This window comes from Tyto alba, unplaced genomic scaffold (genome assembly GCF_018691265.1).
Source record: "Tyto alba isolate M040663 unplaced genomic scaffold, T.alba_DEE_v4.0 Super-Scaffold_1, whole genome shotgun sequence".
Classification (NCBI taxonomy): Eukaryota; Metazoa; Chordata; class Aves; order Strigiformes; family Tytonidae; genus Tyto; species Tyto alba.
In genome coordinates, this window is record NW_024881261.1 from 34,130,948 (window position 1) to 34,156,291 (window position 25,344).

The following is a 25,344-nucleotide window of genomic DNA, read 5'->3' on the forward strand; positions in this document are numbered from 1 at the left end:
TCAGGGTGTTTGAGCAGGAAGAGGAGTTACATACACATTGAATCTCACACTATAAATCAGATTCTTAGTGAGTAGTGGGCAGGTTCTCATCTCCTGTGACCCAGCTAAGACACAGGTACTGTACTTAGTGGTTTACACATTTTAAGAAACTGATGATAACAACCTTCAGATAGTGGCAGACTGCTCGGAAACAGTAGCAGACCTTGAAACAGCTGCAGAAATCCCAGGATGTCCTTGCTTTATGTGGGGCACTGCAAAGAAATTGTTTTGTCATACCAGCTCCCTCAGCACATCAATAAACTTTGCAACATAAGTTAGGTTCTTCTTTGCTCTCATTACTGTTCACCTGCCAAATGCTTGCATTTTATTTGATCTTGCAGGTAAGTGCTATTACTCTGAATTGTTGCTGCTGCTGCGAGTCTTGCATGCAACACAAAGCTGACAGAGAAAATGTTTCAGCATAGCTTATTAGTCTTCTAAGCTTTTTTTTTTTTTTTAAAAAAAAATAGGACAGATCGGAGAAACAAGAAATACTGATGTACATTGTAATGAAAATGTAGTTCAGTCTCTAAGTCTTCTTCCGCTTATTATAGTTTGAACAGTCTTCCTAAATTGTACGTAAAATATGAACATTTAAGTGCAGTTCCTTAGCTGAAGTAACTGTATCCCTCCATCAGTCCCAACAGATGTGCTGATTTACACCTGCTGGCATCTGAGCTATTGTAATTGGTGTTGACATTCTTGAACTGTATTTAGGTTTGGGTATTTAGTTTGAACATGGTTTTCAAGAACCTGAAAATGTTGGGATGTTGTTAGGGTGACTGCAGGGGTAACTGCATGATGCTATCCTTATAATTGTTATTCAAACAATGCTTACAGTAGTTACTGGCACTATTTGGGTTAGGAAAATGGTAAGATCTAAATTAAAACGGGCATGAAAACATTGCTTCATGGTGTGTGATGTTCCTAAAATGCTGCCTCAAAAAGTCTCTCCACACAGGCCTTGAGGTGGCGGTCACTGGATCAGGAAGGTGGACGTGGGCATTGGCCCTGGGGCGGCACAGCCCTCGGGGCTCAGGAGTACCTCAGACCTCCTCTGCCATCTCCTCGCCGGGACTCATCTTCTCCCAGACTCCACGGCACCGTTTTTAAGCACGCCATGCCCTTGTGCTCCTGTGCCCGCTTTACAAACATCACTCGCGGAGAACTGCGCAGTTCACCGATGCCGGTGTGCCAGCGACTGACTGGAAGCGCTACGAAGAACCGAGAGGAGCCGTGAGGCTGAGGGATCCCTCACGGAGCCTCCTTCCCTCACCTCCCCCACCATGAGGCAGCGCTGCCGTGCCCGCGCCCAGGCAGCCAAGATGGCGCCGGGCCAGGCTGGCAGCGGGCGAGCGGCTCCCGCGGGGCGCAGCTCCGCGCCCCGCCCGCGTTCCCTGGGCGACGCCGACGCCGAGGCCGAGGCCGAGGCCGAGCCGCGGGTGACATGGCGGCGCCGGGGCAGGTACTCGGCGCCGCGGCCGTTGTGCCGCTCGCCGCCACCGGGGCGTTTCACCGCCGTTGGCTCATCCCGGGCGGGCTGTGTGCGTGTGCGTGCGTGTGCGTGTGTTAAAAGTGCAGCTATACGTATACATACCTGTGTAACCTTCGTCCGCAAGAGAGTTTAAGGGAGGGACGCGGCGGGGCAGCTCCTCAGCCAGGAGCCCGCGGCGGCCCGGCCGGGGAGCGCTTCGCCCGCCTTCCCCACCGCCCTCGCCAGTTTTTAGTCCCTTACGGGCTCTCCTTCGTAAGCGTAGGGCTATTTCTTGGCGGCAGGAATCTCCTCGTTTTAGATGGTTGGGGGAATGGTGTGTGGTTTCCCTTCGAAGAGCACCGAGGGAGCGAAAGCAAGCTTACACCTTGCTTCCAGAAACATCGTGGTTATATTGCTCACCTTATATTGCTTGAGGTAGCCAGAGTGCTCTAGAAGATTCTGTAAATCCACATCGTTCTTTTTAATATGCACTTTTTTCCTTGTCTTTGGCCTCCTCTATTCTTTTTCTCATTTTCTATTTTTTTTTTTTTTTTGTTTCTTATTTTGCATTGCATTTTTTTGACTTGCTTGAGAGAGGTGTGGTTTCTGACAGGCAGCTCGTCTCGTGCTACACATCAAAAGAAATATAGTAAGTTATTCTTCCCAAGAACGAATGAGGTGTTGTGTCAGCTCAGAATTTCTCCCTCACGCCTGTCTATATAGTTGTAGCTACCGTGAGATAATTTTCTTCTGCTTCAGCTGCTTTGCTGTCTTAGATGGCCGAGAAGTTACAGCGGCTGCCGTGGAAGTGATTAACCGCTTCCAGCCAGCGTAATGGTTACATCTGTTGGCACAAAGCTACCCTAGCGATTGTCAGTACAAAAGCTTACCATTTAGGTTTCCTTAAATAAATCAATCCTCTTCCCTGTGAAATGTACTATTATATTCTAAATGCTTTATGAAATATATATGCATCTTTCACAGTGTTCTGTTAGTGTTCTCTGTAAATATTTTGGCAGTTGGAACAGCGTAACACTGGGGTAATGCAGTCAGATCATAGTGAAAGGATACAAGGTGTACTGCATGGGAAACAATAGGCTGTCAAAAATATATTGTACATCCATTTGAAATGTACCGGTGAAATTTTTGTCATTTTTACTTTATGTCTTTATAAAAAAAAATCTTTAGAGGAATTCAGTGAACCTTTTTTTTTCATGTATTCTCTGTTCCTTATGTATTGAAGTTTATTCTATACACAATAGTTTACCCTTGTGATATTTCCTATTATCCTTTATGTTTTCTTTTTATTGTAAACTCTGCATAATTGTACATTTTTATAAATTAAATTATATAGTCTTCAGTTTTGGCTGAAGCTAGCTTTGTGGTCTATATGTAAGCTGTAGGGAACACCGTATTCTGCCACTATTTTTGTTATATTCTTTCTTAGATCTCCAGACAATTCCTTTCGATTTAAATTGAAGATTTTTATAATTGTTTCAACTTGTAATTACTTTCAGCAGAAGGCATATTAGAAAATTTGAATCCTGATCTTAGCAAGTCTTGCCGCTGTTTTATTTTTAACAACATTTTTTCCAATAAGTAGTCTGCAGCTGTGAAAACATCAGTAAAGTTTAATGTCATAATATATTTGGTCATCCATAAATCCTGACGTTTGCACTGTGTGAATTTTTTTAATCGTATTTTGTTATTAAAAGGACTCTATCAGCCTCTGTTGTTTATAGTAGTCCTCTGAAAGTTTTCCATCCATATAGGTTTTATCTTTTGTATTTGACATATCTGCATATTTCTCTTTTGAATGTAGTTGAAATTAGTGTTACTATTTTTATTTCCTCATTTGTTTGACAACAAAAGAAATATGACTAAAAATATCAATTACTGATTTTAACTTCCCATTGTGGGAGCGGACGTGTGGGGCCTTTTTAAAACACACAGGAACTGCAAATGCATTTCTGCTTCTGCCTTAACTATTTATGTAGACAGCTTCAAGATTTTCTGCTTCTGCTGAAGTATTTGACAGCTTGATAACAAAATGTGTATAATAATACAAATAACAGACTGTGTTGCTGGTGTGGGTTTGTTGTTTTTTTTTTTTTTTTTTTTTTTTTTGTTGTTGTTTTTTTTTCTTTCCCATTTTGATTAAAGTTGTAACTGATATGCAACATTCTTTCAGGGTACATCTGTACTGCTGTCAGCAGTATCACTCAGACAGAGGTAGCTGAGCTAGCTTTAAATGAACTAGCTCAGATTCTGGAAACTATCTAGCTGTGGCAGCATAGTTCAGTCCAGTCTAATTTCCCTGATGGGGTGAGTGCAGGAGGATCTTGGGTTCCTTACACTTAGAGTATTTGCTATATTTTAAGAGAGCTGGTACGCTATTCCTTTGTGAGTTTATTTTTGAAAGTCATAATTTTGCAAAGCATGGTGTTGTATTGTCAAACAAATATGAATAGTAACATCTTCAGCCACTGCAGAGGACTCATCCCTCTCCCTTGCGGAGACAAGCTTATTTTCCTTCAAGAACACTGTTGCTAATTTCCATTGCTGTGTTTCAAAGTTTTGCCACTCTGGAAAGGCCCTCACCAAAACTGCAGGTAGTAGGGCATTTTTTTTTCTAGCCAGGGATGACCTGCTTGGGGCTTGGGTTTTTAAGAGGATTCTTCTCCGTGCTCCCCAAACACAGAGATTTTTTGCAATTTGCTGTTTAACTATATTGCTCTTTTGCTAATATTTTCTGCTTCATGGTGGTTTGTGAACACTGGCCAAGAGATTCAAGGAATATCTTGCTCTTTTGTTTTAGAATATCTGATTTGGTATTTTGATTGGATGCTGTTGACAGGGGGTGCCCAAAGCATTTGGAGTAATGTATTGAATAGCCAGGAACATATTATACGTTCAGAATAGCTAAAAATTCTTTGAAGGAAAATAAACCAGTAACAAATAGTTGTCTAACAGTGGTTTGTGTTTAAATAGGTTAAGTCTCCTGCTGGGAGTGTGTATTGGTAGGATTGGTTTCCTTTCTTTTTTTTCCCCAACACATGAGGATAGTGTTACTAGAATTAACTCACCTTAGATTACCTCAGTCAGTTATTACAGTTAACAGTAAAATGAACATTCTTTGTCATCAGTGAACATGTATATAAAATAACTTCTTTTTGAATTTTCAGTGGTGATTAAAGACAGCAATCAAAAGACAAAATAGTATTCAATCAAAATAATTATGAGATTTTAGTCATGTGTGTGTGGAGGTTCTGCCCAAACAGAAACTTTCCACAAATAATGGGATTGTTCAAGTGATTAATGAACTTTCAGTACTTTAAAAAATTACATAAACATTGATAATTTACAAAAATAATTTTCTAAATTATGTACTTTCTCTCCCACAATTTCTCATTCAGAACAGTATTTCTTATTACCTGACACTTGTGCTTGTTGTAGGGACAGTGGTGCCACAAATCCATCCTTATCATGAACAGTAACAAAGATAGTAATGCATTGGTGGGAGGTGTTGCTGCTGGGAATTTCGTTACAGACTAGGTGGTGAACCAGGAAATGAACACCTTGCCATGTAAACGGTCAGAGTTTGATTTGTAGATTACAGAGCTTTATCTGCAATACCGAGTTACAACAGCTTGAATATCTCTTCGATTTAAACTGCAAACTTTAGTTGGTTAAAGAATATGGTTCTAATGCTAGAGGACCTTTAAAGGTGTTGAAAGAGATTATAGGTGACTGAGTGCAATGCACCTGGAGTTATTCTTAAATTAATTTTTCTAATCTTACATAGTTTATACATTGCTGTAATGCCACGCTACATACTAAGACTTCAGCAAATTTTCCCGGAGGTCCTTCTCGCTGTGTTTGTAATTCAGAGAATGAGATGAGCCTTAGCATCAGCCTGTTAAAGTGTGCTGGGCCTGTTGATACGATGTAGGATAGAAAGCTCCATGCTGTAGTAAGCCAGCTACATACTGGAGGCAGGAAGAAATTCCTTTTTGGACAAGCATTTTCTGACATGATGGATGTTGCCCGAGTGAGGAATTAGTTTGGACAAGATTCTTGCGAATTCAGGTAAAAAGTTGCTTTCCAGAATGTTCAACTTTTTGCCTACTAACATCTTATGCTGTAAGGAACAGGTAAGCAGTGGAGGGGGGGGGGGGCGGGAAAGACTTTTGATGATGCACCTTTATTTACAGGGCTGCTGCTGTGATCTTGAACAGTGGAGGAGTGTTGTACAGGTTATGGGAAGGTCTTTGTTCTTATTCAGACCTGGCCTGTAACCACACAGGAGAAGCTGGAAGATAGCTTGATGAGAAGAAAACACTATGCCTTGAACTTCCTTATGTGTTTTCTTCTGATACAGTGCTAAATTGCTCATGCTATACTAAGTCCATCTGGGGTGTTAATTCAGTTTCCAAAACATAACTATCAGTTATTTTAATTCAGTTCTCACTGCTTGTAAAGAATCCCTTGTTCAACAGATTTCTAATACCAATGATTACTTAAGGAAAGCATTCATATTTTTCCTAATTATTAAAAAATATCTTTCAATAATTGTGTAATATTAGCATGTTGAGCTATTAGTACTATTTTTTTTCCTAGCTAGGGCATACAGTTTCAATTATATCAACTTTACTTACTGTAGGAGTACTTTTTATAGTATAAATTATTGCTAATAACACAAAAGCAAATTGATGTTATGCTCTTATGTGAAGGAAGCCTTCATTTACTTCATTCCTGTTCTGATGAGGTACTGTATCTGAGGCTAACTTCTTTAAAGTTGGAAACAATGATTTTTCATATTAAAGTACATGGGAAAGTACTCTAGTACTTAATTAGGGGGGAAAAACTAGTCTATCCACTGAATGTTCTTCGTTGCTTTCAGTCTTGTTTCATCAATCTTGAATGTTGTAATTCAGCTGGTCCCAGAATTTTAAGAATATCTTGCAGTTTGGCAGCAGCAGGGGGAGTAGTGTACCTTTATATGGGGGCTCTCCTTGGCCAATGCAGGAGTTGGTTGATTATTAGCCCAGAACAATTCTGTTCAGGCTCAAAAATCAGCTCACGTTAAGAAATCTTCCACTTTTCTCTCTCGATGTGAGCTAGAGATGTCATTCTACAAGCTTTGCCTTGCTGCACTTTTGTAAAGCTCAAGTCCCACAGATGTAGAAGTGTACCTGCTACTGGTAAATTGTGATCCGGTTTTTGTGTCCTGGTACAGAAGCAGGTCAGGAGGCTGGAAGGGATCTGTGGGACATGAGCTGGTTCAGCTGCCTGCTCAGAGCTGGGCCAGCACTGAATGCAGGCCAGGGCTTTGTCCAGTTCAGCCTGGAAAACCTGCAAGGGTGGACATCCTTGCACCTTTCTGGGTAACCTATTCTAATGCTTAATTATCTTCATAGTGAAATATTTTTCCTTATGCTGTCCCATGCTAATATATTGTAGGTGCCTTCTAACTTAAACTATTCTATTCTATTCTATTCTATTCTATTCTATTCTATTCTATTCTATTCTATTCTATTCTATTCTATTCTATTCTATTCTATTCTATTCTATTCTATTCTATTCTATTCTATTCTATTCTATTCTATTCTAGACCAGACAAGACCAGACCAGACCAGACCAGACCATTGTCCCTTGTTCCCCTGCCATTCACCTCTGTAAGGAGTCTGCATCATCTCACATTTTATAATGTGCTTTGATACCTCACTTTGCTGCCTATGTATTCTGTTGTAAAACAAGGTTTTTTTCCTACTGTTTTATTTATATCATACATTTCTTATTGAAGCCTCTGGTCAAATGTTTTTGGTCAGTGATACCCACTACAGAAAATATCATCAAATGTTTCTATTTTTTGTAAGACCGTTGCATTGTTGATTCATTCTCAGTTTGTTATCACCTATAACATGTACATCCTTGTATTTCCTACAAGGAACTGCCTTCTGTATTACAAATATACTGACCTTCCCTGAACAGTAGTGTCAGACCCTTGTATGTGTATCATGGTGTTGCAGCAAACATCTTGGACTTTTTTTTTCATTAGGGAAGGAGTCAGCATAGACAGTAAATTTGAAAATGCAATCAAGTACAGGTTAGAGAGCAAATAGCATGATAATGTGTATGTATACTAATAATATCTTAAGCAGAAACTGATTTTAAAATTTAATTTGTGTGCAATCTAATATCATGATGGTCAAATCTAGATTCATGAATTTTTTTGCACCTTTATATTTCTATTGTTTTTACTTGGAAGTTAATTTAATCTTGTGCTGCACATAATATGTCACTATGTTCCCACATGAATTTAAGATAAAAAATACTATTTTCCATGTATCTGCCTAGCTTTTCTCTACTGAAAGTGTGTTAGAGTATTGTGTTGCTGCCACATAATTATAGCTGTGTTACATTTTTGGCATTTGTTGAACTAATTCCTTGCATACTTCCTCAAAATAAAAATGTTATTTAAATAAGTTACTGGCATAATAAAATAAACCTTTAAAAATTGTATTCCTATATACATATGTGTGTGTAGGAAGAAGACCAAGATCAGGATGCCATAGGTGGAAAGAATATTATTAATCGGAGGTTTCTTTCTCTTTCCCAAGTTACTGCTTTGTCAGAAGAAAATGTAGAAGGAGTTCAAAAGTAAGTGACAGTGATAACAATGCTAGAACCAATATAATAATGAAATAAAAGTTATAGACCATTTGTTAGATTTTTTTTTGTGATGATTACATCATTAGTCTTTAATTGTTCAATTAAATCATTGATATTTGATATGATTAATGAAAATCAAGAAGTACTGTTGATCTCAGATCCACTTTGTTTTACTGTATTACCTATATCTCTTGATTTTTCTTCAACTCTTTTTTTCCACTGATATTTCACATTGAGATGGTTTTGAGTTTACCATAGTATTAAATACAATGTAAATGAAATAGTAAGTTATAAATATGAACAGGCCAATATTGAGCTTTTTTTAAAGTCTCACTCGTTAACTTTTTTGCTAAAACATTTAAGATTCCGTACTATAACATGAGTTATTGAAAAGCTTTTAAAAGTTCAGAAAGGGATGGAAAGCTTAAGGAGGTATTAGTAGGTAGCCATTATGGTGCACTGGGGAAATAGGAGGCAGCCAAAGACTTCTGATGTAAGCCCATATTGTCTTTCCTGTAGGAACACTCTCCCTTGTTATTAGTGCTTAATAGCAGCTAAATTTAGGAGGCCAGGAGTTCAGTCTGAGACTCTAGACTTGTATTTCAAGTATGGGATTTTTCAGAAGTGCCCAAATTATTTAGGAGCACTTGTGTCTACTAGCAAAGTGTCAGTGAATTCAAAGCCAAAGGGCTGACCCACTGGACTAGGTGGTGGGGCAGGCGGGCTGAGGGGAGAGGAATAAAAAAATCCAACCTTGTCCCTCTGAATAGATAAACCATTTAATAGAGAATAAAAAATTATTCCTGAAATACATTCTGTTCCTCCTATCTGTCACTGTTCTGATGAGGGGAAAAAAAAAAAAAAAAAGGATCTTTCTGGGATTTTTTTTTTTAAGAAAACTGGAAAGAAAATTTGTTCACATTGAATAATAATAAAAAAATTTATTTCATTTTCTGTTTTGTCTTGCATGATAGGCCTCTAAAATAAGAGGAGACTGAAGCGTACAGCTCACTAGAGACTAAAATGTACTTAATGATGCAATTTATTGTGAAACTTTCTCATTAAGATTAATAAGAAAAGTATTGAAAGATTGTATGTTTCTTTTTAGTCTCAGCTGATCACCTATGTATTTATATATATATATATATATATATACACAAGTGGATTGTAAAGTATATACTGCATCTGACTGAAAAGAGGATAGTTAGGATATTTTATGCACTCTAAGCAGTTTAGCAGCAGCACTGAAATTTGGTTAATTTACCACAGTGCATCATGTCTATACACAAGAGCAGTTTGAAGGCCACAGCTAAGATTAGAAAATCAGAATGCATCTGACTCAGTGTGAGAATTTTGATGACCTGCGGATGGAGTTTTATACAGCTGTCCATCTCAGTAGGACTTGAGAGCACCTTCTGTGAAGGAAGAAATAGCAATCAGGGTAACAAAGAAATCTAAATGCCCCATCATTTCCCAATCATTTATAGATACTGTTGTCAGTGACATGCCTTACAGAATATTGAAAAGATGAGTACTGGCATTGTTAGCAGCATCAGAGAAAATCTAAATCCCTGAGAAGTTCTGATTATGAAAACGCAGAGTTGGCAGAAGCTTCAGAAAGAGAGGATATGGACTGTTTCAAACCTTGGAAAGTTCAGCTGGCCATGTTCCACTTCTATTTCAGTACACAGTTAAGTGTTTTTAACCGACTTGCATGTGTGCAGCCATACAAATTTGTCATGCGGGACAAAGGAATACGTGTTTTAAACAAAACTGATTGGATTATATGCTTTACTTTGTTAGCTATTGAGGGTTTAATTAAAAAAAAAGAGACTCATCTTATTTGACAGTGTATCTCTACTGACTTGGGGAAAACCCTGAAAAACTAATGGTTGGCTATGAGTAGGTCTGAGATGAATGCACTTCTTAAGAAGGAATGAGAAGCAAGGGTGGGAAAAAAAGATTTTTGTCTTTTACAGGGGACTAGAAACTGTGATCACAACTGGCACCTGTATCGACAGGTGTAGTTCAGAAGACAAGGATTGCTTTAATGTAACACTGAACTGCTTGAGCATGGCTGAAATTATATTGGAAGAAATGCAAACTGAAGTCCTAGCCCTGATCCCCCCTCTTCATATGGAAAAATGTGCACAATTATTATAGAAGACATAACTAATTCTATGTTTGGATAGAGTAGACATAAATGTGTCAGCAACAGCGTGGTCTCCTTCAAGGGAGTGTATTTTTTCATTAATTTTTCAAGTTAAAGTAAGTGGAAAAATTTCCAGAGTGTGCCAGTAAAGTAGGATGAGGCTCTTAAAGGTCTTGACCATTATGAAAGTGGAGTTTAAAGTTCTTAATATTTTAGGTACTTTCAGTAATTTTATACTGTATTATTTACATTAATTTTCAAATGTAACTTTTCTTCAGAGGCTACATGAAACATAATCTTAAAAGGGAAGCAAGATCTTTTTATTACTGTAAAACTATCTCAATCTGAATGAAAGAGTGGTAGTAGAAAATGGAGACTAATTGTTCATTTTTATCCTACAAACCCCTTCCTGAACAAACACTGATTTTTCTCTGGGATTTTCAGTGTATTTCTATTTGTTTTTTGTAATGATCCTATTTTTGTTATTTCATTAATCATATCTTAATATTTAAATAGTGTCTGTGGATAGCTGTAGTTGTTTGTTTACTTTTTTTAGTTGATATGTCTGCTGATCATAACCATTCATATCTAGAAATTGATGTAGCTAAATTCCAGGAAGATATATACATATATTTATATAATATAGTAGCAAATTTTATAGATATAATTACAAGCAGAGTAAGTTAAACTTTGGAATCTGTAATTTATTTTTTAGTTTTATGATGTTACTCTGCAATTTCTTCTAGAAAACTTGAAGAATTTCTAGATTTTAAACAATTAAAGACATCTTTGAAAGAAGCTGTTTTGCTAGACTATTATACTGCAGGATTTTGGTGGGCTAAAGAAATGAACTTCAGTCTTATACAGCTCTCAGGATTCATGGATCTATTAAATTTCCTGTTGGAGAACCTCAGTGGTAAGTATAATTAAAAACTGTAAAATAAGTATCTGAAGTGGAAGGCAGGAATGTTTTCCAGTCATTTTAATAGAGTGATATTTAATTACAAGTAATTGTAAAATGATTTCTTTTCCTCTTGAATGTTGGCATGTTATACCTTGTACCTGAAAATAATTCTTATTGGCAGATGTTAAACTTTTGTTATAGTGAACTGTAGTCTTTTTAGCAGAATATCCCTCATTCTTTGTATGTACAGTATGTGGTACAAAAGGACCAGGTCCTGAAGAGACCTCGTCTTTGCTATGGCAAAATAAATAATAATTACAGTAGAGTAAGAGCAAGGAGCTCCTAAATTCCAATTCCAGCTCAGTGACTGACTCACTGTAGCCTTGGGCACATTTCTCTGCTGTTTGAGATATTCAGTATATCCTGTAGCATTACAGCAGGTGAGTTACATTTTTTTTATCCTTGGAGGTCAACTCTTAGGCAGATTTCTATATGGCAAATGCTGCACTTTTGGCGCAAAATATATCAGTTAACAAAAGACTGGTGAGGGAAGTAATCTGGCATCACTGCTGAAGATGAAAAATGACAATGAAAGGACTGCAGCTCCTGTGGCTACAAGGAAATTTGCAACAAAGCATGTAGCTTGGGTCTGGTGGGAACAAAATAGCCAGAAAAAAATGGTAGCAGCATCTTCTAAAACCCATTTTTCAGAAAGCACAATGCTTACTTAACGTTCACTTTGAAGGTGATTATGTCAAGAAAAGTCCATCCCAGAGGAAGAACGAAAGGACTCAGCAGTTCCATTCAAAGAGAAGATGAATATTTAAAATCAAGCTCATAATAGTTATTATACTCTTTCATTGTAATTTAATTCAAGGGCTTTTCTGACTTGGAATTTTGACAGAATATGTACGTGCTTTATGATCATTGGAATTCCAGTTGTCCTTCCTGTCTCCAATGAGAAAGTATCTTAACATGTGCTAACTATATTAATATAACAATGGAGAAGAATGGAAACATGTCAGAAATTAGTTTTATGAGACTGTATGTAATGCATGTGTACTAGACAGGCTGGTAGCACAACCAATTATTAAAGCTGGCTGACGTTTTTCAGGAATGTGATCGTAGTTGCATAAAGCTTTTCCAAACTTTAACTCTTTAAGCTGAAATTTTCCATGGCAGTGTCTGCCTCTGATTAATTTTTATATATAAAATTACAACTAAAACAGTTCAATGGGCTTGCAGACAGAGTCTGTGGAAAAAAAAAAAAAAAGTATTATTTTGTGCCTTTTTCTTTTTTCAAACAGTTCTAATACCCCTATGCTTTGAAGTAAAGACATAAGGTTTGGCAAGCAAGTATTGTGAATTTGCTTTTTGCTGTCCTGTGAAAATCCATTCAGATTTGGCTAAGATACATGGCTTTTAGGGAAAGAAAATTCCGTTTGTAAATGCTTACAGGAGGCTTCTTATGTTTTCTTCACAGCTAAGTTCCCCGAATAATCCATCTTATAAAGTATGCTGTAGCCCAGGGCTGAGATGAATTTCCTTGTAATTACTGTTCTCAGCTGGTGCTAGTTCCAAGACCAAACATTTCAACTAAGAGCAAAATCTTCTATATTAAAAAAAGCAAAGTCTTCTATATTAATGACCATTTGCTTTCCTTTCCCTATGCTGGACCCAAGCAGCCTGGAGAATTAAGCTGATTTGACCATAACAGCAAGAATAGCATGGAGCAGGAAGAATGGATTTAGAGCAGGAGACTAGTGGAAACTCATTCAGGGCTGGTAAATGAGAGAGGAAAACTGAGGTTTGGAAAAATGGAGGTTTTGGTTGTTTGAGAGCCAGAATGAATTACTTACATGGTTTGATTCATCGTCTGTACATTGAGGGTGAAGTGCTCCTTACCTCACAGGACTGTGAGAGAGCCTTCTTGAGAGATGTAGCTAGGACTGAAAATCAGATGTGCAGAGGAAAGAGAAAATTTGGACTAGCTGGCAACAGACCTGGGCCTGGGTGTTGTGATTTCTCATGATCTTGTTATGTTGCTCCACTTCCCTGGTAACTGTGATATGTCTAGTTCTATTACTCTTTCTTATTTCCCATGGCTTCTATTTCTTCCACATTCTCTGTGTTTCTTTCTTTTTTCTTCCATTATGGTTATTTATATTGTGCTGCCTCTGTTACTGAAAACTGAGGTGAAATTTTCAAGGTTTTGATTGCTATACCACTAAAGGGCAAAACTATAAAGACCAGAACCTTGTAAGTTTTCTAATTTCTTTTCTGTACAAAGAACCAAGGAGTGTATCAGTAGAGAATTAAAACAATAAGGAAAATAAATCTGTTTCACCACTGGTAGATATTTCCCCCTTTTCTACCCTAGATTTTTTAGACTTAGAAAGTAAATTGTGTTTAAAACTTTTTTTGAAACTCTACCATTGTTCTAGTGATGGCACACACTGTATACAAATCAGAAAGATGAATCCTTTCTTTTTAAAGGTTCAGCAAACACTGATATATTTCAGATTTTCCTCTTCATCAAGACAATTAGCAAAAAGTATTTAAGTTTTAATTCAAAACTGGTTTGACATCTGGTTTTGATTTCCACTGTAAAAATGTAAAGTAATTGTCTATTTTGGGGGGGGTGCAAAAATGTCTCCAAGTTTGCTGACACATGCAGAGTATTATGGATATTCATGTTTAATCAATTATAACTGTAAGCATTTTAAAAAAAAAATGGTTACCCTTTTTAATATCCATTCCTGTATTAATGGTTTATGTTGCAAGGGGCATGGTCAGAAGAGCAATTTTTTACAATACATAAACAGTAGTAAATTTATTTTAAATATAAACATACTATGCATCTCAAATTTACATACAATTCTGCCTGTGGTCATCCCTGCATAAGAGGCCAAGCTGTAGTATCTTAAACACCTATTATTGGGGATCCTTACATTATGAAGGTGGACTGGTGATTTTGTGATGGAATTTTAATGCACATTTTATTAATGAGAATAATGGCAATAGACAAAAATGTTTGACTGCTGTTGCTTTTTAAGTTTCTACATGGCTCATAACTTCTTAAACTTCAAGAAGGCTTATAATTAAAATAGACCAAAACAACCCACCCTGTCCTGTTTATACTTAGTTTTTGTTCTTTGGAATTACTTTGCAGACAAACATATGACCTTAGGAGATAATTTAAAAGAACTTGGAAGAGCACTGGCTGGAATAGGAGAAACTAATTCAGAAAGAAGTGGTGACTTGAATTTCTTCAGCATTGATCAAGCCAAAGCAGTCATTGATTACTTGAATATCAGGTATTTATTTCTACAAGGTCTGTTATTTCTTATTTGAATAATTTAATGTGGCAGGAAATCAGCTGATAAGTTGAAGTTATTTAATTGGACATGTTCATAGTGTGCCAACATACTGCACACACTAAAACATTAAAGAGAAGAGAGAATATGCAAGTAGCAGTAAAGATCTGGCTTCAGATATCAAAGCCCAGGAAATAAATTTAGACTGGAAGTTTATCAAAATGTAAGACTATGCTGAAAAATCTTCCTTGTGGGTTTTGTTTTGGGTGATAAGAGGAAAAGGGGGAGCATGGTGTATAAAAAATACTTTTGGTTTGCTTTTAAAACATTCTAACAAAATCCTAGGTCTTGTCTGTAGCTTTAACTATTTGTCTGACCTTGACAGCTGTAGTGGACATCTTAAGTGGTTTGAAGTTATGTACTTTACAGAATTAAGGCTATGGTCATAGATGAGTCATAAAAGTGTTGCATTTTGAAGTTAGCAAAAGTTCAGTATCTACATGAAAAGGTTTTGTGACAGGTCTCAGAAGTTTTTTGTGACAGAGACACAGAAAGAGATACAAACAGCAGTCATTCAGTTATTTATCTGAGAAAAAAATTGAGGGTTTGATAGCAGCCCATCACACCTCCCCATGTAAAGTCTTAACTGTACAGTAACATATATTAGGCGTTTCTCCACTGAAATGGCACCGTTAAGACAGTAGCTATACTCATATACCACTGTTTCCAGTACATGATGGACAGAATGGTTCTCAAGCAGTTGTATCACCCATGAATGTTGGGGGCAAGGAGATGGAAAATGGAAAAGGTGTTACTCTAACATATGCTTGTACGCTGAACTACATCTGTAGCCCTTCAGCCCGTTTTCTGACCTGAATGGTGGTTAGAGGGAGAGATTTTGTGGCAGATGGGCATAAAAAGTGAGTAAGGACATGACTGACCCATACATAGACTTGTTAGGAATTTTCTGACTGTTCTTTTGGTAGGAAAGGTTTAACACATCAAAGAGGTGTTTTTAAAGTGTTTTGCTGTATGCAGAAAAGTATTTCCTCTTGAAGACAGACAAAAATACTAGGATATCGATAGCCTTTCAGTTTAGGGTACCTGGATTCAAACTGGGGATTTAAACCCATCACAGACAGATTTCTCTTACAATTGGGCTATAATGTTTGTTTCTTTCTCCTGCTCTCTGATTTTTGTCTTTTGTTTCTTTTTCATGGAAAATATAAAAAAAACTTCAGGTTCTTCCCATATGAAATGGAACATCTCTTCAAATCTCAAATTTCTGTAGTCAGGGCAAACCAATGTCCTGCCAAGTACTAGCCCTAAACTAGAAGGAAACTTGGCATTTAAGATGTCTCACTCAACTTCTTTTACTTATCCTTTCTTGTGCCTTTTGTATAGTTATTTGGAACATTTTTTTTTTTTTCCAAATAGCATGTCTATAGTTCTTGTGCAAATTAGCCATTGAGAGATATCTTATCCATGAAGTAATTCCTTCACAGACACAAGGATTAGGTTCTCCATCCTACTACCACCAAAGTATTAACTGGGCAGGAATACAATCAAGCCACAAGACTTTTGCAGCAAAATGGTATTTTGGCCAGCAAATATGTGGTTGTATGTTCAAACTGCTCAATTTATTACAAGTATGTGCTGTGGCAAGGTCATAGATATATACAGGTACACTGAAAAGTGTCATATATGTCCAGTTCATACAAAATCCGTTATTTCAGTCATTTGGATATTTTTTTCAAAATAAGAACCTAATCACCACACTTGTGTGAGTGTATTTTGAACTTTATGAACTCAGAAATAGGTTGACTGAGTTTTATTAGAATTCAGATTAATGTATTACTTCAACATTATTTCTTGTTCTTCACTTTTTTTGTTTAATTTTAAATGATAGGCCGATCGCTTTTTTTTCTACTCAAGATAGTATGACATGTTTTAGTTCAGATCACATTTTTACAGATGAGCTATAAACCCATGAGATTTATAATGTAAATGGGGACAAATTCTTAACCACATTGGCACAAACTGTGCAGCAACTATAATGACACCTTCAGGTTTCGTGGAAGGTGACAGTTATCATCTTTTTATCCTGTCTCCTTGGGCAAACACACATCAGCATAGCTCCTGACATTTTGTTTCAGGAAGCAGTGGAGCTAGGGAAATATGTCATTGTTAATCACCTTCAGATTCTCATATGACATCATAAGAGGTTCTATTCTTAACAATCTTACTTGCATGAGTAAAATTATTTTTGTGTAATTGCTAAAAATTGGTATGGAATTTTTTAATTGTTCACAACAGATACAAACAAAAAGCCATTTTATATAGTGCCTGATAGAAGAAAGAAATACACTGTTGTTTCAAAATAAGTACTGATGTATTGTTTACACAATTTTAAAGAACATTACATGGAGGAATTCTTTCTCTGATATAGGATTAAGGATGCCAGGTTGCACTGAATTCTATTTAAAGATAAATAAATAAATAAACAAAATTCAGAAATGCCAAAACTAATGACATATTTTTGGGAATATTATATATTATCTGTACCTGTAATGTAGTCCATAAAGAATATCATAACGCATTTTAGAGGGGAAGGGGAAGAGCTGATTTTTCAGGTGCTGTAAATCTGGCTCCTTTCCAAGGCACTGGAATAAATAGAAGAAAAGAGTTTAAAATGTTAAGTCCTGCCAGTGCAGCTTGAAAATTATATATCTTATTTCTTCCATGTCTGTGATGTTCATAAAATAAAAGACAAAAAATTTTTTACCAAACGATAGGTGTGTATGTGAGGGGACGTGTATTTTCATAAGTGGACATGAGTAATTTCCAGGTTAAGTCCTGAAGTCTGCTTAAATATAATTCCTGCGTCTCCACTGGAGTATGGCAGGAATTCTTTGGTGACGTACTGCATTAAAAATGTACTGCAAATGAAATGGCAAATACTGTAACCATTTAATTAATTGCCTATATGCTTTGGGTTTGGGGGAAGGGAACTTGTAGTTTATGGTAGCCAAATTTCTTATGCGAGTTGGTAAACAAATTTGCTTTCTAACTAGTGGTAATTGAATGACTGAATTACATGTAACTGCAGAATAAAACTTTTATATGGCACTTAAAGAGCCAAATGTTCAGTGAGGCTGCCACAATGCTTCTCACCAAATTAGGAAATACATCTGTACATATGTGCAAAAACATCTGCACTCATTTGGGTAAAAATGTATTTGAAAGTTTCACAGATGCACTTGACTAACTGCTGGAAGATGTACTATTGTCTTGTAAGAGAGGCATGCTCTGCCACCATTTTATTCTCCTAATTCCGAGCTGCTTTCATGCTGTGGAAAAACCACTGCTGTACATTAGTTGGAGCTTCAGCACGGCTGAAATTAGAGCAAATCATCCCTGGTCTGCAGTATTTCGTGGAACCTCTGGTACTGTGGCAGTGGCCCGGGCAGTGTGTGAGTACTGCTGGCGATTCAGGGAAGGACAGTCAGCTCAAATCGTACGTGCCGAGCATCAGCTCCCACAGCTGGCTTCCCGGTTACCTCCCAAAGCCGGGACTGTATTTTGGACACCTACGTCTCACTGCAGCAGCCTCTGGCTTTGCAGGCAGCTGGCTGGCTGAGCCCTTCTGCCGGCCGTGCCGGGATGTGGGGCTGCCGGCTGGGGGAAAAGCCTCAGCGCCGTGGGGCAGCCAGCCAGGGTGGCACCTGCCGGGGCCGGCTCCCTGAGAGCCCCGCAGAGCTGCCAATGCTGGGCTGCGTGGCCAGGCACTGGTACGGTGAACGTGCTTTCATAGCATTAGCATGATACCCTGCAGCTAGTAGCAAGGTCTTTACTGTTAGCTAGGTAATTGTGTATGTTGGGTGTAGTAGTTACTTTCACAGACCCATAGAAAAACCGAGGTTATAAGGGACTTCTGGAGGCCACCTGCCTTCACGCAGCAGGCCTCTGTTCCAGATGTGGCCTTGCAAGTGCCAGGAAAAGAGGCATTGCTGTCCTGGTTGATGGCTCTCTTAAGAAAAGAACCTGTGTCCTGTCCTTAGATGGAAACCGCATGAACCAGTTACAGATGTTCCCTGCAAATATTGCTGTATCTTCCATGGGTACATCAGGCAGGAGTGCGATAAACTCCTGGAATCATTCTTCAACCCGGACTTGCTATGAAATCACAGAGCTGTGTTTTAAATCATATATCAAAACGACATGACAGAAGCCAGAAGTTCTGTATCATGATTTTAAGAGAACAAGTAATTGTAACAGATGGACTGTGACAAACCAAACCTTTGATTAAACAAATGCCATATCATTGATCATTAGGAAAGGGAACAAGGAAAATTATTTGAAACATGTGAAAAGGAAAGCCATATATGTTTTAAGGAAGATATATATTTTAGGCCATTGAGAAAGTCTACTTAAAGCTACTTTTGTTGTAATAAACAAAACTCCAGTGTGTCAATCTAGTTTTTTAGTTTTTCTTTGAGGAAATACTACACTGATTTTGAAACATGACCTTGAGAGAATAAATGCTTTCATTCTTTATTGTTTTGGTGTTCCAAGATCAAACTTGCTCCCTGGACTGGCATACCATCCCAGAATCTGAAAGCTGATTTGGCTTTGTTTCCTCCTAGTCCCCTACTGCTGATATTAAAGGCATAAGTATCCTGGTGATAAGTGTTTCAGGAATTACTTTTTTCGGAGTAGAACTTTGGTCAGAGTTCAGTTTCATAAGGACAAAGTGGTGGTATTTTTAAGTATCATACTCTCTTTTCTACAGCCTCTGATAGTAAATCCTGTAAATTAAATATTCCACATGTTGTACCTGAAGTCAAACAACGGTTTCTTTTTAAAATTCGGAGTATTACCATGCTGGAGAGTAACAGTTTAACAGAATTTTTAATGTTGTTACCTTTCCAAAGATTTACAGCTGTAATAGTACTGTATTCTCTTGTTTTCCAGCTTATTTAAACACTATAAACTATATGAATACCTCTTCCACAGTCATAGAGAAGAACTTGTGATAAGTAACGAGGTAAGACATTTATATAGATGGAACTCATTATGCAGAGTTATTTAATGAGTGCACCGTGGCATATGTTTTGTATTGCTCAAAGCAACTACATGTCAACATTACTGCATTACTAACATAAAATGGCTGATTAAAGAGCACAAGTTAGATGTTTTGATCCTCATATTCAAAATTAATTTTGGATTTCAAAAAAGCATAAATGCATTGCTTGGTTAAGATGTTAGTTGTGTTAAATAGGGAATACTTTTGTGTATGTATTTATAAGCTGTTGCATGTAATTTGAATTAGAAATGCAGGAGTGTGACTCTATTTTAAAATCAGCAATCAAAATCAGGAAAGGTTATGTACCAAGCCTAGTCTGACCACAGTCCTAATTTTTATGTATGCATGTGTATGTACAGGGTTTTGTTTCTACTGTAGGCACCGACAGTTAATGATACTGACTATAAAGAAACAAGCTATCTAGAAATTCAGTCTTTTGAAAGCTTTCAGTTAATAATACTGAATTGGCTTGACTGTAAACTTTGTCATGTATTCTAACTTCTATGTGAAAAAATACATAGGAAAATGCATTGATGCAGGATGAGGCCTTTAATCAAATGGACAGATTCAGTCCATCAAATAAACCTTCTTTTAGCCTGACTGTGCATTTTGAGGATATATGTTCCAATACATTGAAAAGGATTTACATTTATAATTTATATTAGGAGACAACTGGTTGCTTAGAGAGACGTGGTAGTGGAATTTTTTGATGGCACTTATATTTTAGCTTATCAGTACACAGTAAAGTTAAAATTAACGCACTGGAAAGTTTTCTTTACACTTTAAGCTGGTGGTTTGACTCTGTAAATGATGTGGGATAATTTCTTTCCATGTTGCTTTTGAACAGCCATATTATAAAAAAGAAGGACTTTTCTTGACATGGATGCAAATATTTGGAAATTATTCCTATCATTTGTAAGTTAAAATTACAACTAGGATGAAATCAGGGACAAAACTGGCATTATGTAAGTATAGCAGGACTTTGGCATTACTGTGTTAGGGTTGATTTTTTTTATATTAGCTAATCAGATCAATGGCTGGTTAGCACTTTCTAATTGGTAAAATTATTTTTAATGAGGCTTTGATTAAGTAATTTCTTGTGTAAATTTGGGTAATGTATCTTATTAGTTGTAGACTAGCTTAAAAGAAATGTCTTTTGTGTTTTCTTAAAACCCATTTCTGGATGTCTGAGATCAGTGTACCTTGTCCCAGCTGCGGAAGAGTGGTTGCTCTGCACAGTCTGTCTGCTGGGGAGCACCACCTCTGCTGAAGGTACCACCTCCACCAGGGAATGGCAGAAATGTGTTTCTGTGAATTACTTTGGTGGTGATCCATCAAAGGAAGAAGTGCAATCTACAATTATAACTGTCACAAAAACATTGATGACGGTTTTTAGCCATAACTCTTTTATGGCCATTTCTTACCTATGCGCCAGTTCAATTTAATCCATCTGTTTTGTATTCTGAGTTCCATGGCAGAGAGTCTTCAATTTGTTCAACCACACTGCAATGCCCAAGAAAATCAATACTTATATTCCTGTAGAGTTTATTTTGATAGGGTGATACATTGTTTTTCAATAAGTAACAGTTTAGGGCACTGAAGCTACACATACAAATTTATGGCATTATTTGCCCTTGCTTCATGCGTTAAAATGTGATGAGGGGAACCCAACATAGACTTCAAGTTTGTTTGCCACATTTTTTTTATATTTAGAAACGCTTAACCATAAAGGAGAGCGTTACTTTCTACGTTTGCAGTCCCTTAGACGGACAGCTCAAACCCTGGCAAGTCAGTGGGGCTGATGTGGTTTGGTGTGTGTGGCTACGGGAGGAGCACGCCTGGAGTCGTGTGCTCTGCAGTGCATCTACCCAGGGAACAGAAGGGGGTGGGAGATCAGCTGGAAAATCTGCATGCTTGGAAGTACACGGTAAGTCTGTGCTGAAAGGCTGACTGCTGTCTTGCAAAAAAACCCAAACCAAAACCAGCCCATGTAGACATATCGTGGCCCACAGCTGGATGTGATCCTTACTCTAAGCTGAGTGCTGCTAATGTCTAAAAAGTTTTCTTCTAGCTCCAGCAATAAAAGTCTGTTCTTCTGGAATGGGGGACTGTAAATTGTAATGGCCGGTTTTGCCCAAATAACAAGGACCATGGTCTTCCAGGAGCTTAGCTTAATTACAATATTACCTCCTTTTGCAAATGAAGACTTTGGGACAAGTGAGTGGATGACTTGCTTCAGATGAAATGATTTGCTTCGATTGAAATGGCTTGCTTTAGCTCAGTGAGTAAATTTGTGCCCCACGTGTGCTGAAAGTATTACCTACTGAATGAAGGTCCATAAGCCTAATGAGAAGACCTGCTTCTTTGAAAGAGATGCAGCTACAACAAATAAAAGCGGTACTTAGCATTGTAATGGATATCCTTTTAGAGAAACTGCAGTATGTGTTTTCCAGAGAAATCTTATAGCGAAGGATTGTAAACTCATTGGGTTTAATTTTTTCTCTAGCACAGGCAATTATACAGTGTTCTCAATCAGATTTCCTTTTTGATCTTTCACTGCAGTTATTTCCAAATGACCCTGTCATTTCCTGTGTAAAATAAAATCAGATGAGAAAAGGGAAAAGACTCAAAATTGCATTAGATTATGCATACAATATCTGTGGCCCTGCCACTTAACAAAATTTAAGTTACTGAAATGTGGCATGTAATTAGTGGAGCTTCACAGTCTGATTAATATTCTGCGTTTGATGCAGCTATCATAATAGAACCACCTTTGTAAAATACAGACAGTATTTAAGTCTTAAAAAAACTGAAGTAACAAAGGCCTGGCTAATTTGAATATATTGAATATATTTTTACTTTGGCTAAAGTCTTTAAACCAAACTGCCTGAGGTGATCGTATTGCCTAAGAAAAAAAAAAAAAAAAAGGTTAAAACTGAAAGACATGAATGCTTGGTTAGATGATAAAACACACATCATACATCTAACCTACTTTGGCAGTATTTAAAATTTAAAACTTGCCTTTCCAGATATCAGATCCCTTCCTTCTCCTTCATTCCAGATCTACAAAGACCTGTATATTATGTATGCATGAATACCTGTTAGAAAACATGACGATACAAGGAATTACTGAGAAGTGTTAAGATTGCCAAGTAAAGTAGTTGCTTTTTTTATGAGCAGTTCCCCACATTTAGAATGATTACTGAAGAAGCAGTGCTTTAGCTGTTCTGTGGCTAAGATCCAAAATAAAATGCATGTAGTGCTAACACGCCAGAGTTCTTCAGGAATATTGTTGTTAAAGATACTGTTTTTTCCTTTTGCTTGTTCTGGAGGTTTTACTCTCTAGCTGTGATTTAGTACACCTATATTAGCGTGCAATTTCAAAGAAAGCAAAAGGAGTACAGACTAAATCCTGATGTGCAGGGATTCAGTGGAGCAATTCTTATTAACACATGTCAGATTTTATAAGACAGGTTTAAATTGTTAATACATGAATTGTGTAGAAGTTTTTATTCTTTTCTATTTCTGTGTTCAGTTAATTTATTTTGCTTTGATAGGATGATATATTACAGCACATCTTGTGTTTTTTTTTCTCACATTTACAAATTGTACCTTATACTGCAGTTCATGTTTTTGCTGCTCTCTGTTGTGTATTTTTGGATGGAATGAGGCTAAGGTCTTTTGGGATTATGTCTGCTTTGAAACATTTCCTAATAAAAATAATGTGGTTGGTAAATCTAGTTTTATTCCTAGTTGCTTTAGCCAGCCTGATGGAGTAATCTGCTATTTTATGGCCCAGATGACTAGCTAAGTTTGACTTCTTGAAATAGTAGCGTACAATGTAATTTTCTTTAGAGATGTCATAGTGGGTCAGGTTGCAATAAAAATATCGAAGATTAAGTTTAATGGCAGTGCAGATTCAGTGTTATAGCAGTCACTAGATATCATCCTCTGTACTCAGAGTTCCAAAGCAGTTTCCATTAATGCCTTCTTTCCATGTACTCCTTACTTTCTGAAACATTAAGCTTTTGGACTATGTCTGGTCTTTATCCAATTGCGGGTTGTTTTTTTTTTTTTTTGAAAGTTTGAACAAAATCCCTTCTGTGTTTGAATTTAAGTGGGTGGATAGGAAGAATATACTATTTGAAAGCTAATAAAGCTTTTTTTCTGATGGCAAAAGACCTGAAGTCTGGGACTTGACTTTGATATGTAATCCTCATTAGGTGTTGCATATTTAGATTGGTTAATCAATCATTGTTTAAACAAATTTGCTCAATGATTTCTTGAGAGCTGCATTTTAAAGATGCATGAAACCCGAACATTTCCATAAGCATATCAGTTCACAGTAGAGAGACTTATTCCCCAGCTAATGGAGTGCATTCTTTTCAAAGCTTGAAGATTTCAGATATTTGTAATGCTTAAAAACCACTGAGTTGATTTTCTCTGGCTTTGTTTTGTAAACATCACCATGGCAAAGACATCAAGATTACTTTGAAAGAAATAAGAGCATAGGACTGGAAGGGACCTCTTCAACTGTCGGCTCTAGTGCCACTTTCTCATAGCAAAACATACTTAATCCTTTTCAGAAACTTGTCAAACTCCATTTTAAAAAGTTAACTTTTTTGTCTTTGCTCTTCCAGTTAGAAAGCTGCCCTGATGCCTGGTTTCAGTAATGGTTATAAAACTTATAGTTTCCAGTCTAAGTGTATCCATGACAAGCTTACGTGCATTTGTCCTCGTTCCAGTTGTGCCAGTATTGACCTTTAGTTCTTGTTCCATCCCCAGTGTTTATTTTTCTAGTGTATAAAGAGACAGCAATCTTATTGTCAGCCTTCATTTAGCTAAACTAGAAAAGCCAGCCTTCTCTAATCTTTTCTTTTAAGGTAGCCTTTTGATACATGCATTCTTACATATGCGCCAGCCTCTAGTCATCCTGTTGGCCTTCTTCTATAGTAATTCCACTTCAAATCAGTTTTGTTTGAACGTAAGTGACCAAACTGACATAATATTGTTGCTGAGATAAAAGCAATGCCTTGTACAATATCAATAGTACTTTCTTTTTCTCTACTGGGAACAGCCTAATAGGTCCTAGAATCCCATTTTACACCTGTATCAAGTGGCTGTCTCGTCATAGGTCTGCTATTCTGGTTCTCTTTTATTACGGTATTTTCCAGATGAGATACTCCCAGTGCAGAGTAGATTTTAAAAAAAATTATGTCCCTACAGTGTCACCTCACCATTTGTCATTGAATATAAGAGTGAATAGTCTTCAAAGTCATTGAGTCCCATCTGTATGATATCCCTGCCCTCTCCTGAACCGATCATGTCTCTCACATTTCTTTTGTCTAGAAAATGAGTTATCTTGTGAAATAAACTATGAAATTAGTCTGGCATCATTTAACTTTGATAAACTGATGTTGTGTTTTATCCCATTTTTCTTTAATTTCCATGTCTTTATTATTTTTTTCCTTCAAAACATGTTCCTCAAGCTTTTACTGCTATGAAGATCAAAACTACAGCTTCAGGAGTAGGTTCATTATTTTACAATTATGAATGTTTAAAACTAGCAAACTGGTACTTGGTCTTTTGATGTCTGAGGACAAATTTTTGATGTTTGTTAAAGAAGTGTGTGGTACCCAAGACCAGATTACTGAAGTAAGCATCTGGAAAGCCAGTGGGTTTTGTGACAAAAATCAC

At 37.1% G+C, this 25,344-nt stretch overlaps 1 protein-coding gene across 3 annotated transcripts in view; it reads left to right on the top strand.

Annotated features, from left to right (window-relative positions):
• Nucleotides 1-7,129: 7,129 nt before the first annotated feature.
• Nucleotides 7,130-25,344, top strand: part of CABCOCO1 (ciliary associated calcium binding coiled-coil 1) — a 70,471-nt gene continuing 52,256 nt past the window's right edge. For 2 of the 3 annotated variants that reach the window (XR_006164949.1, XM_042788747.1), the window contains exons 1-3: nucleotides 11,160-11,256; nucleotides 14,417-14,561; nucleotides 19,536-19,608. Coding sequence is in view for 2 of the 3 variants with exons in the window: in XM_042788747.1 (XP_042644681.1) it covers nucleotides 11,187-11,256; nucleotides 14,417-14,561; nucleotides 19,536-19,608 (288 nt within the window). In the remaining variant the exon portion in view is untranslated. Of the gene's footprint in view, nucleotides 7,192-8,063; nucleotides 8,177-11,086; nucleotides 11,257-14,416; nucleotides 14,562-19,535; nucleotides 19,609-25,344 lie in introns of those variants that run through there. The other variant, XM_033004283.2, reaches the window with a different exon arrangement.